General features: G+C 34.0%; 1 protein-coding gene, 1 long non-coding RNA gene and 1 pseudogene across 2 annotated transcripts; 2 read left to right on the plus strand and 1 right to left on the minus strand.

The window, feature by feature from the left end:
• The first annotated feature begins 2,577 nt into the window (after window positions 1-2,577).
• LOC106397061 lies at window positions 2,578-6,188 on the plus strand (annotated as a pseudogene).
• Window positions 6,144-11,060, minus strand: LOC106447481 (receptor-like serine/threonine-protein kinase SD1-8). Its single transcript, XM_048755184.1, has 7 exons — window positions 9,583-11,060; window positions 9,349-9,501; window positions 9,092-9,273; window positions 8,401-8,611; window positions 8,089-8,326; window positions 7,839-7,989; window positions 6,144-6,654 (listed from the first exon to the last, which is right to left on the minus strand). Exons 1-7 carry the CDS (start codon window positions 10,892-10,894, stop codon window positions 6,343-6,345), a joined length of 2,559 nt encoding a protein of 852 aa, XP_048611141.1. The 5' UTR covers window positions 10,895-11,060; the 3' UTR covers window positions 6,144-6,342.
• A 133-nt stretch (window positions 11,061-11,193) lies between these two features.
• On the plus strand, window positions 11,194-12,024 carry LOC106400732. Its single transcript, XR_007322666.1, has 3 exons — window positions 11,194-11,728; window positions 11,792-11,860; window positions 11,952-12,024. It is a non-coding gene; the product is annotated as an uncharacterized LOC106400732 (long non-coding RNA).
• Window positions 12,025-13,577: the final 1,553 nt, after the last annotated feature.

A 13,577-nucleotide genomic window follows, 5' to 3' on the forward strand; every position in this document is an offset into this window, starting at 1 on the left:
CAAAAATAATCTTAAAAATATAAGGATTTCAAATAATAAAGACAATGTAAATCTAAATCACTTATTCATTACATATGAATCTAAATAACATATGATTTCAAAATTGAGGATATATATTATTTAAGTGTTCACATAGAATTTAAAAATATCATTATAATAATATAAAAGTCAGCATCTTAATTTGATAAAGTAAATAAAAATATTATTAAAGATAATTAACTTGATATATAAATAATTATATATTTGAAATTAAACAAAAAATTAACAAAAATACAAATATTCAAAAAGAAACAAAGTTTTAAAAAACATATTTATAAATAATCACGTATGTAAAAATAAATAAAAATCAGCACAAAACTATAAAAAGATAAATTAAAATTTGTAAAACTTATCTTTAAAGTTAGATTGATATTTGTAGCTAATTATTGAAAACTTAATATAATAAGAGATTGTTCACGTACCTTATAGGAATTGGTATTGATCGCATATTATTACTAAAAATATAATTATGTATGTAACCTTTAATATGATATGGACTATATGCTTTGAAAAACAGAAATAACTGAAAATATTCACAAATAACATATACTATATATAATTTGATGCCGTAAATTATTGAGAATATCCATATATTATCTTGAAGCACCAAGAAAAATTTGTTAATCACCATTTTATATATTACTTATAGAACTTTCAAAAATTGTTTCTTTCATAATCAATGTAAAATTTAGAAAAAGCCAAAATCATTAAAGGAATCATATTGATATATAAACTAAATATTTGGAAGAATAACATAAATTTTACGTACAACATATAATATTAAAAAATAAAAGAATTTGAAATAATAAAGAAAATATGAATCTAAAGCACATATGATTTTAAAATTGAGGCTATATGTTATTTAAAGTGGTCACATAGAAGCTAAAATTATTATTAATAATATGTATTCTCAAAATGTTAATTTGATATTTTTAAATATAAAATTTCAGATATTTTATTTCTCTCAAAATAAAATTAAATAAGTTTAATTTTTTTTGCCAGAAATAATTAACTTTTATTTTTAAACTAAATATTTGATAATTAAAAATAAAATTTTATCGAACAAAAATAACATTTTAAAAAAGAAATCAACATAAAAAAATGTTCTAATAATCATGTATATGAAAGTAAAATAAAAATAAATACAAAATTACAAAAATGATAAATTAACTAATGTATTAATTATCTTAAAAATTAGATTGATATTTATACTAAATTCTTGAAAACTTAAAATAAAAAGAGTTTAACAAGAAAAAAACAAATTATGTCCACATCCAATATTACGATAAGGGCTATATACTATTCAAAATATTCATATATAAATAAAAATACAAAAAATATTCCAAATCAGTATCATTGTTTAATATTTTTATAAATCTTAATATTTCTAAAGTAAATCTATAAATTAATTTCAAAATATGAACTAAAATTAACTAACTTGATATATATGCTAACTATCTTAAAACATAACACTAAAATTTATTTAAAAAATTCATAAAGTATGTCAAAACATAAAATAGCATATACATAAAAATAAAATATAAAATTAATATTAAAATAATTAACCTGATCAAATAAGTAAAAAATAAAATTTTAGTATTTTTATATTGGTGTTGGCTACAAAATCATCTAATTTTATAATAGATTATAAAAGGTTCTTAAAAACATTGGTCAATTTTCGTTTCTTTCCTACCGGGCCAATTCAGTTTTGGCTTATAATAAGCTTACAAAGTTCTATTAAAAATAAAATGTGGTAAGAATAATCCACAATTAATACACATATTGTTGATTAAATAGTTTGTTTATATGCTTTTGAATTGCCTTTTATCAATTAAATAAATTAACATAGTTATTTACTCATCAACAATTAGATTTTAATAAATTTTGAGACAATTGTTTTTATAAATTCATAATCCAAATATTCATTTAACTAACCAAACATGTTTTTATGAAACATACCTAAATTTTTTTATTATCTAAAATATTTTTTTTAAAATTAGGTCACTAATAATAATAAATCGAAGTACATGGTAACCCTTTTCCGAAAAAAGTAACTTCTCAATCGGAGAAAACATTTTGTGAACCGCTAAAACATCATAATCCCACCACTAATTTATATTCTAACTATATCAAGTAGGAGATATATTTAATTTTTTAGATTTTTTTTTATTTTAATAAATAAAATATTACTTAATATTAGCATAAATTTTTTATATATATATATATATATGTATATATATATATATATTTTCTCCTTTTCTTATATCTAACAAACAGATAGTTACTATTATTTAAATTTCATCAAAATATTTATTATTCTTCTGGTTTTGATGGTTTAATATAAATTTAAGTTTTGAAATACTTGAAACCGACGAAATAAATGAATTACGGTTCAATCAGATAATTCGATCCAGTTTTCAAAGCATCGATAAAAACTATATTTTCACCCAAAAATACAGATATTTTATAATAAAAAAATATAAAGTTCGTTTTGAAAAGAAAAACTAATTTTATTATTTTCTTAGTGAATTGGAAAATAATTTTTGACTATAGGAACAATTAAAAATCTTGCCTTTTTCTTTCTCTCTCTCTCTCTCTCTCTCTCTGAGTCTTCACACTGTAAGTTCATCTTCATCTTGAAACTTTCAATCGCGTAATGATGATCAAGCAAGTTAAGTAGCCTAGCTTACTACTACTACTACTCCACCGGATCTCACCGGAGAGATCTCGCCCTCCGTCTCATTAACGATGATCACCGACGCCGTGAATCCTCTCTCCGCATCCGACCACAAAAGGTATCGCCTTTTGTATCTTCTTCTTCTTCTCCGTAGCTACTACATTGCCTAGCTCCTTCATTGATGATATATCATCTAATGATGACCTTGATTAGTTATCTCTGTGGTGTAATCCCTTAGTAAAGCCATCAACTTTTTAATGTCTCAATGGATTGTTGTAATAAAAGCTAACAAAAAAACTAACGGAGATTCTTGTCTGAATTTATGTTAGTTTGATTTTTGATTGGGTTTTTATTAAACAGGGATGCTTATGGATTTTCTGTGAGGCCTCAGCATGTGCAAAGATACCGAGAACATGTCAAAATCTACCAGGTTCTTGTATCTCCACGTCTTTTTTAATTTTCTACTCTAGATACCTTCTTACTTACACATGTTTTAGTTCATACATTATCCTTGTCTTAAATTTTGGTGATCCCATATTATAAGTTGTGAAAGATATCAGAAAACTTAAATTTTAGTTATCTCAAATTGCTTGAGATGTCTAAAGGCTCACACTATAGTAGTAGTAGTGATAAGTCATTTTTGGTTTTGTTTTTTTTTTAATTGGTGGAAGCAGTTTGTTGTCTTTCCTTGATTTTGTTTCACCTTGAATCTCTAACGCAGGAGGAAGAAGAGGAGAGGTCGGACAGGTGGAACAGTTTCCTCGAAGATCATGGATCATCTGAAGAAAAATATCTGCCACCAGGTCCTGATTTAACTCGTGGAGATGAGAAGAAAGTGCTAAGATCTCAAAGTACTTGTTCGCGGGGGTGCTCCTATGGCTCTGAGGGGTGAGGTAATACTTCTTTTTTTCATTCTGCACTCTTTGCCGGGTCGAGAACTATTACCAAAGTCTGCTAGCTGCTGATGGTCTAGGAAAGGACATAGAGATGCAGGATGAGAAAGGTTCAAGTGCAGACCCACTCGCTGCTGTGGAGAAATGGAAAGGACAGATAGAGAAGGTTAGCAACTATATTATCCTCTTGTGGACTCCTGTTGGTGTTGGTTCTTTTTTCTCAAGTGGTTGTTTGTTTCAAGTACAGGATTTACCTCGGACATTTCCAGGGCATCCTGCCCTAGATGATGATGGCAGAAACGCTCTGAGGAGATTGCTAACTCTCTGTTGGATACTGTCAGGTATGTATATTCTAAGTTTGGTGACATGCTTACAAAATGATCATCTACCTGTAATTTATTGTCTTGAAATTAAAAAAAAAACATGTGCAGGCTATGAATTTCTTTGCTGGACTTTTATTACTTCTGATGCCCGAAGAGAATGCTTTTTGGTATGTTCAGAAACTACTCTGCAACTATTTATACTGTGTGAAGTGTAAGCTAACTACGCATTACTTTTAATTTTGAGGTCGCTGATAGGAGTCATTGATGACTACTTCAATGATTATTACTCTGAAGAGATGATCGAGTCACAGGTAAGAATACTAGCTGAATGTTTTTTGCACAATGCTGTCTTATCTTTGGGTTGTTCATTGTTCCTGGATTCTTTCTTATTTTAGGTTGACCAACGAGTTCTGGAGGAGTTGGTTCGAGAGAGATTTCCTAAAATGGGTTAAGTTTCTTCATTGTCTTGTTTTCATCTTATACCAAAGATGGTCGCAGGTTGGTTGCTAATGCTCTTTGTTATATACTTAAATTTGCAGTTCAACATCTAGATTATCTTGGAGTGCAGGTGGCTTGTGTTACAGCGCCATGGTTTCTTTCCATCTTCATCAATATGCTTCCATGGGAAAGTGGTCAGGTTCCAAACCTTGATCTTGCCAGATTTTTTATTGATCATTATGAAAGATTTTGTTTGTTTTAACAGTTCTCAGAGTGTGGGATGTGCTTCTGTTTGAAGGAAACTGTGTAATGCTTTTCAGAACAGCACTTGCATTGATGGAGTTTTATGGTACTCGGTTAAACCTCAGTCAGTGTCCATAAATGTGATTTAAGTCTTATGTGACTTACTAAACATAACCAGTAAACACAGGTCCTACACTAATTACAACCAAGGACGCTGGAGATGCGATTACTCTGCTTCAATCAATGACTGGCTCAACGTTTGATAGCAGCCAGCTCGTCTTCACTGCTTGCATGGGTTACCAAGATGTAAACGAATGTAGGTTGCAGGAGTTAAGAAGCAAGCACAGGCCAGCTGTGATGGCTGCATTTGAGGAAAGATTAAAGGGGCTTCAAGCTTGGAGGGATTCGAAAGACCTCCTCGCAAGCAAATTATATAATTCTAAGCAAGATCCAAAATCAGTTTTGTTAAATTTCAGCAAAGCCTCGCTGTCTCGTTCTGAATCAGGATCCAGCAGTAACGCAGACGATGTCTTGATTTGTCTGACTGGGGATGGAGAGATTGATTATTTTCAAGACCTTCAAGGACAGGTAACTTTGTGTCATTCTTTATGTTTAACTTATAATTAATGATAACATTTCTCCCACCTTTTAATGTTTTTCACTTGAAAGAGTTTCAACAACTTCTCTAGGTTCTTCGGTTGAAGGGTGAACTCTGCAATTTGGTTGAGGAGAAACGATCTGCTTTACTAAGGTTAGTATATGACTTTGGAGATTCAAATCACGCCTGAACTTTTATATTTATCTCCTCATTATTCCTCTGATCACTTCATATGTAATGGTAGAGCTGACGAGTTGGAGGTTGCTCTCATGGAGATGGTCAAACAAGACAATCGGCGTCACCTGAATGCTAAAGTATTCTCTCATTTTTTATTTATTTATTTATTTAAAAACTATGCTGTCATGAATAAGGACAATGCTTGCTCCTTGTATTTTTTGGTTTGGGGGGTAGATTGAGCAGTTAGAGCAAGGGGTGAGAGAGGTTCGAAAGCTTGTTTCTGATAAGAAGGATCAAGAAGCTGCTATGATACAGGTTTGCATTTCAGATTAATATGTGCTCTCTTCTAGCTAGCGCAAATTCAATGTATGATGCTGACCACTTGAGAGAATAATAATGAAGGTGTTGATGGGGATGGAGCAAGAACATAAGGTAACGGAAGGTGCACGGAGAGCTGCTGAGCAGGATGCAGCAGCGCAGAGACATGCTGCCCAAGTGCTTCAGGTAAAATGGCTTTGACTAGTATTCCATTTTTGCTCAAGGCTGATAACCCAAAAACAATGGTGTTAGGACAAATATGAGGAAGCTGTTGCTGGGCTTGCTGAGATGGAGGAGAGGGCAGTAATGGCAGAGTCAATGTTGGAGGCGACTTTGCAGTATCATAAAGCACAACCTTCACCACGGTATGTTTTATCATATACCTACAAATATTAATTATATTTAATTTCTAAAAGAGTGGAATCCCAGACAAAACATTAAGAAATAATATATATATATGCAAATCGTCATTATCGATCCAATAATCAACTAAACATAAGCTCTTTATGCCTCTCTTACTGCTTTTATTTGTTGGAATAATATTTGGGGTTTCCTAGCTCTTGCCCTTGCAAAAGAACATATATTATTTAGGTAGAGGCCCTTCATCTGGTTGCTGAATGAAATATTATCATCATATCACCGAGCGTCAATGATTGACATGGTGAATTTGTTAACTGTGCAAGCTTCATCTTCACTCCGAGTATCAAGAGAACTTCCGCTGGCTACGCAGTAACCTGGCCGTTTAGGTTGAGGTATAAATACTGCTTCACTTCCGAGCATCAAAACTACTGACGACATCATTGGTCTATCCTCTACATGTTCTTGAACACACAAGAGGCCAATTTGTAAGCATCTTAATATTTCACGTGGCCTGAACGTTGGTGATGAAGAATCTACGGCCGTGTCTAGTATCTCTAGACGTTGATTTTCATTCCATTGCTTCCACACCTGGTTCGTTCGGATCTTAATTTTCTTATTAATATGGGGTCAGAAAATGGAATAATGAAAATGGGCATTTAATTCCCGAAGTATTTGAAATCGGCAGTTTTAATACTCAAGTATTGCTTTCGCATATTTATTCCTCAACTAATAGTTGACTGCGCAAAATTGGGAACAAAATAGTCAACGGTTAACTGATGAACGAAAAATAACGGTTTCCGTCAACTTTTTAACGGTAGAATATTCTAATCATGATTTTGCGCAGTCAATAATTGGGGAATAAATATGCGCATATAATACTTGAATATTTAATTTTCCGATTGAAAATACTTGAGGAATTAAAAACTCATTTTTTCTTTATATTTCGTATAAGATTGAAAGTCACTAAAATCAATCCCTTTAAAAAAACACATAAGTAAAAATATTTTCAAGTTAAATAAAATCATTATACGAGATATTTACCTTTAGAAATAGATTGTTGATTTTTTACAATGACATATAAAATAATACAAAATAATTACAGTTACATCGTATTGTTGATGTACTTCATGTTTAAATCACTTTAGATGATTTTTAAAATAATTCATAGTTAGAAAGGTTCATAATTTGAAATAATATACAAGATATTTAATCCCGGAAAAAGATTTATTTAGTTTATAAAAGCATAAAAAATAACATAAGATAATTACATTTGCATTGTATTGCTGATATACAATATATGAATGTGTAAAGTACATATAATTATATATGATCATCTAAAGTAAAGATCCAATGTACAACATATAATTGTCTAATAGATAAAACTCTCGTATATTGGTTATATCTAATTTGAGAATATTTCAAATTATGATTTTCTAAAAAAAAAGAGTGTTGTTTTTAATTTCTTAAGTATTTTTAATCGGCAAATTAAATACTCAAGTATTATATGCGCATATTTGTTCTCCAACTAATCATTGACTGCGCAAAATCATGATAAAAATATTCCACCGTTAAAAAGTTGACGGAAACCGCTATTTTTCCGTTTATCAGTTAACAGTTGACTATTTTGTTCTCAATTTTGTGCAGTCAACTATTAGTTGGGGAATAAGTATGCGCAAGCAATATTTGAGTATTAAAACTGCCGATTTCAAATACTTCGGGAATTAAATGCTCATTTTCCCATAATACGAGTGGTGTTTCAAAAGCTTACGTACATATCCCAGAAGATTAAGATTACCATCCGAGTGGCAGAAGCCTTTATTCCTCTTGCCACTTATAATTTCAAGAAGCAAGACCCCAAAACTGAACACATCTGACTTCATCGAGAATGTCCCGTTCATCGCATATTCTGGAGACATGTAGCCACTGCATAACAATTATATATAAAAAGCTATCAGGTAGCTCTTTTGTTTCAAAATATATATATATATATATGTACTATATATGATGCTTTTAAGTGCTTACTAAGTTCCGACCACCTTCCTCGTGTTAGCTTCCGTCTCATCCCGTCCAAAGATCCTAGCCATTCCGAAGTCTGAAATTTTTGGAACCATATCTTTGTCAAGCAAGACATTGCTTGCTTTCAAATCCCTATGGATGATTCTAAACCGTGAGTCTTGGTGAAGATACAGAAGCCCTCGGGCAATACCATTGATGATATCAAATCTCATTTGCCAATTTAACATACAGCTTCTGGTTTTATCTGCACTTCGTTCACAAACATTAACATATTTTCAAAAGACATCAACGGTATGAACTATAAGTCGTGACACTAACCAAAGATATGAGAATCGAGGCTTAGATTCTCCAAGTACTCGTATATTAATATTTTTTCGCCCGCGTAAACGCTACAGCCAAGAAGTCTCACAAGGTTGACATGCTGAAGCCTTGCTATTAGCCTAACTTCGTTCATGAACTCATCGGTACCTTGAGCTGACATTTCCGATAGTCTCTTCACCGCAATTTCTTGCCCGTCACTTAACCTTCCCTGCAGGTGACACATATTTAAATTATCAGTTATACAAAACCAACAGAGCAAAGAAAGAAACTGGTTCTAGTTAGGCTATTGATTTCAAATAAAACGTAGGAGCGTACTTAAGAGTACTTTTTATTTTATAATGTGTTAACTTTCTTTTAAATTTATCCACAAAACTAATCCAAGTTAAACTATTTTTTTAAACAAAATCAACATTTTCTTTGTATACACTTGTTTATATTTAAATGAACCTTTATCTCTTATTGACTTCTTATTCGATAATCTGTTTTTTTCTTCTCGTTTATATTTATTTTTTAAAAATCAATTCTACATATTTTATATAAAGTACTGACATTTTGTAGGTCCAAGTTTTATATACATTTAATTATTGTAGTATTTCGTAAACAGTTTACTATAAACCGGTTTCTTTCTTTTCTTTTTTTTTTTGAAAAAAATTGTGTTTACTTCCATTGTAAATATGTTCACTTATACCTTGTAAACAACACCAAAACCACCTTTTCCGACTTTGTTTGAATGAGAGAAATGTTCGGTGGCTGCGACAACAGCTTCAAACTCAATCAATGGAAGTTCCAAATCTTCTATTTCGTCCTCTCCAGAAAAAAATATGTTTCTTCTTGGTAACACCATCTCGTTCAATTGAACTTGGTTTCCCACTATTATCATCCGAACACATAAAAGGATCAGAAAACAGAAAAACAAAAATAAAAGTAATAAATTCATTTATTTACCAATAGGCGCTGCAGCATCTGCTTTTGCTTGCTTCTGTCTCCTCTTCCAAAAGCAGAAGAGGATAACACTCAGAATAAGCATAACGCTGACTCCACCAATACTCCAACCTATGACTTTTCCAGTTTGGTCTCTCTTCTTTCCCGAGGAAAAATCTGAAAAGAAGCTATATATTAAGCTGATGACCAACTCGAAGTTTTTGGCATGAGCTTTTGTTTTGTTAAGAGATTAGATACCTGGATCATTAGCAGATACTTTAACAAAGAGAGCATGACCGCCTTCGAAGTAAGTCCGGATATCAACGAGGTCTCCGGTCCAAGTCACGCAACCCAGTCCATTTTTTCCAAACGCAAAAGACGTACAGTTACAATCGCTAAGACACCTCTCTTTGCATTTCTTCACATCAATGATTCCCCGATCCACAGTCGCAGTCTTAGTATCCGGCCACTTCGTATTATTTAGCTCGAAAAAGTCAAGATCTCCTTCACAGTTAAGCTGCTTCTTCCTCACACACCCAAATATTGAACTGCCTATCCTCTCATCCCGCTCTGCCCATTCTGTGTCGTTATTTGGAACAAACCCTCTAAGACAGTTACAGTGAGGTAACGTGTTTAGGTCGCAGTAAGTATTCGGCCCACCACAACTAGAGTAAGCATCGCAGATACCCGTGAATAAAAAATCCACGGACCGCTTCCATTCCGATGATGTCGAGGTCCACGTGACTCGCTCGAGCATCCAGTCTCTCGTTGTCAATATCGAGTAGATGCTATGGTTGGTCATACGGAAGCTGTAAGCGTTATCCGTAAAATTGGAAACCATGTAATCTGATCCTTGCATCGACGGTATGCCGCTAAACTCGATTCCATCCCAGGGACCGCTCCTTGCCACTGGCCATCCATTCATACGAAGAATAAATTCAGGCAATCCCCATTGAGTTTCGAGGTTGAACGTGAAGTTCCCGCTCGCCGGATCGTCTGGAGCTCTCCATTCTGTAAGGAACCAGTTGCGCTCCTTTTTGTGGTCGATACCTAGCTTCATCTCCGGAAGTAAAGTATCTGTAGGAAAATCGAAACTCTGCCACAAGAATTCACTAGGGTCGTCGTTGTCGGAGTGTCTCAGTACAAAGTTTCCGTTGGGAAGAACCTCTGCCGTCACCGGCGCATCTCCGCTAGTAAGATTCGTCGACCAAACAGTTTTATTGAACTGATCTAGCAGGACAAGATTGTTGCCAGAGATTTCGAGGGCCCCAATGGATGTAGAGAGAGGGTTGTCTCTGTTGGCGACCCATGCGTAGCTCTTCTCTGAGACTTTGGTATACCGTATTCCGAGATACCAACGCGGAAGTGCCGAGGGTTTGAAGAAACCAAGCTCGAAGGCTCCGCCGGGAGATACAAGTGTTCTGTTGCTTGAGATTGTCAGAGACTCTGAAGACGACAATCTATTGGCGGCACTGATCGAGAGTGCCGGACGAAACAGAATCAGGACAAAAAATACGAGCAAGGACGAGACGCTGTAAGCATCGTTGTAAATGTTTTGTACACCTTTCATCTTTCTTTTTTTTCTTTCTTTCTTTCTTTTTATTATTATATTTATAAACTTAAGTTACTTCCTTTCGCAAGAAATTTCGAAATTAAACTATTCTCATGAACCTAGCACATGCAAGCGACATATCAATATTTGTTAAGTGACTTTCTTCCCATCAATTAATTCATTTCCACAAACTTGTATCATTCGTCGTCAACTACTTTTATATCTACACGTTATTAGTTCCCAACATAGCATGCGAAAACAAAAACAAAAACAAAACATAGCATGCAGTGTTCTTGAAAAAAAAAACAAAAACAAAAAAAAACATAGCATGCGGTGTTTTATATCTTACAAGTTGCTTTGGTCTAGTGGTATATGAGCTCCAGCTGGAGTGTCCGCCCCTGGGTTCGAGCCTTGGCCACTGCGCAATTTACATGTGGGCTGCAGCACCCGAGACCGAAGACCGTTACACGGTGAGCCACATGGTGACGCCCTGGCAGCGTCCATGCTCACTTCGGTCTCTAGTCTGGACCACTTCGGTGGGGCCAGATTATTCGGTTAGCAAAAAAAAAAGAAACCAACCAACTCTGGTGTAAGGCTAATAGAGTTGAGGAAGCGATTCAGGACATGGATTTAGTCCTTGTGTTAATTATTAGCTACACGACTGATTTATTTATAAGGTGGTGTTAACTGTTAATATTGGCCAGCAGTGTAACTTCATTAAGATGCTTAGTGAGATGGGGGTCTCCTCCTTAATTATGTGTTACTTACACCAACTATAATGTCTTCCTGTCTGTCGTCCTAACCTGTATCTTTTTGTTCATGGGCGTTAATCAACTTGTATAGATCATTAAGGTACCATACACTTAGTATCTGTTGTGTAATGATTATACTTGACTTTGTTCGTGTATTGAGTAGGTTTTGGGAACACCACCAACAAAGGGAAGAAATATATCAAATGCATTCAATACTGTCCCAGTCTCCGTTGTGAGTATTTGCAACTTCTCTCACTTTCCTTCTTCTTGCAATATCTCTCTTATTTTTATTTTCTTGAAACTTTTGTGATCTTGCCACTTAGCTCGATACATTGGTCCACCCGTTCTTTGATGAGCTTAGAGATCCCCTAATGCACGTTTCTTTCCTTCCACCAGTATTCAACTTCAAGCCTCATGGTACTAACTACATTCTTCCTTGTCTTCCAAATTGTTGCCCAAGTGACTTAAAACTCATGGTGTTTTTTTTTTTTTTTTTTTTAAATGTGTTGTGTGTGAAAGCAGAGCTTAAAGGTGTGCGCGTGCCCGTGGAGATAATGGCTAAGTTAGTACCTGAACATGCAGAGGAAGCAGGGTCCATGGCTGGGTTTGTGATTTTATCTGCTGTTAACTTGATTTTCTTTTCTCTTGGGCTTTGAACATTCATATTACTATTACATTGTGAATATTGTATATTTCTTTTGTTATCATACAATTACTACCCAAGTTATGGAACTTAAATAGCTCCTTTATACAGTTCGGATGGTAAAAAGCCTTTAAAATTTTGAATCTACCAGGCTCGGTTTAAGATCTCAGGTAACAGATTATCTGCATCTTGGAAGGGATCAAACTCTGGTGTATTGATAGATTAGTCACTAGTCAAATCCAATCAGGTTTAAACTCATGATGCAGTAATAGTCAAAACTTTATAAAACCATACATACGAGTATATAAACCCCTCAACGGGTGAAAAACAACATGTCTGTGGACAAAAGAAAAAAAAACACACACAACCTCTTGGAGATTTCTACTTTATAGCAAAAATACTCATGTTGGTCGGAAAACTATGAAACCAGCGAAGAATCCTACTCAACGATTCCGGCACCTTCAATGTCAACTTCACCCATCCCTGTGTCCTCTTCTTCATCACCGCTGATTTCTTCATCGTCCATTCTTAGCTTAGCCATGTGTTCTGTCCTCTTCGTTCACTCACCTGTCAAAACACATTAGATGAAACCAATTTTTAAGACTACACAAATAAAGGAAAGCTAGTTCTTGTAATATGCAACTTGGGATGGTTCAACAACTAAAGAAGAAGATACTCACAGCTCTAGGTGTCTCCTTAACGACGAGCTTGCCCTTGTGTTGATCAATTGTCTCGGTGCAAGCTGCTATGGCTTCCGTTAGAATTTCAATCCCTTGGTCCTGTTTATTATGTTATTAGACAACTGACAAGATTAAATACAATATATAGCTTCAAAATAAGAGATTGTCACTTCTTCCGTAACAGCAGGTACAACTTTAGTCACCTACAAATAGAAATATCCCAAGATCAGGACCATTACCAACAACTAAAACGAAGCCAGAGAACAAAGTATATACCTCCTGCCCATCAGGCCCAACTTCTTTGATCTCATGTGTGAGTGAACCCAACACAGAATCAGGATCTTGAAGGCCTGAACAAAAACAAAACTAAGTAACAAATATCTACATGAATACAACAAAGGCTCAACTCACAAAACTCTTTACCTCAAAAGCATGACTATGTTTCCGGTACCCAATGTTCACATACAACTCCTGCAATAGCAAAACTCAAATCATTGTACATAAAGGTAGCTACTTTACACTATATACATTTATTTTCATAATCAATATCACTAAAGATTCAATTTTTATTAACTCAAATAAATGTAAGCTAGCATGACATGACTACACAAAGGTCGCTACTTTAC

Source organism: Brassica napus, chromosome C4 (genome assembly GCF_020379485.1).
Source record: "Brassica napus cultivar Da-Ae chromosome C4, Da-Ae, whole genome shotgun sequence".
Classification (NCBI taxonomy): Eukaryota; Viridiplantae; Streptophyta; class Magnoliopsida; order Brassicales; family Brassicaceae; genus Brassica; species Brassica napus.

Excerpts from the sequence above, each read along its gene's own strand:
- LOC106447481 (XM_048755184.1), bottom strand. The coding sequence starts at position 10,894 with ATGAAAGGTGTACAAAACATTTACAACGATGCTTACAGCGTCTCGTCC. Across the intron at positions 9,502-9,582 it reads AGTATCTGCTAATGATCCAG|ATTTTTCCTCGGGAAAGAAG; the intron begins GTATCTAATCTC and ends GCTTCTTTTCAG. Across the intron at positions 9,274-9,348 it reads AGATGCTGCAGCGCCTATTG|TGGGAAACCAAGTTCAATTG; the intron begins GTAAATAAATGA and ends GGATGATAATAG.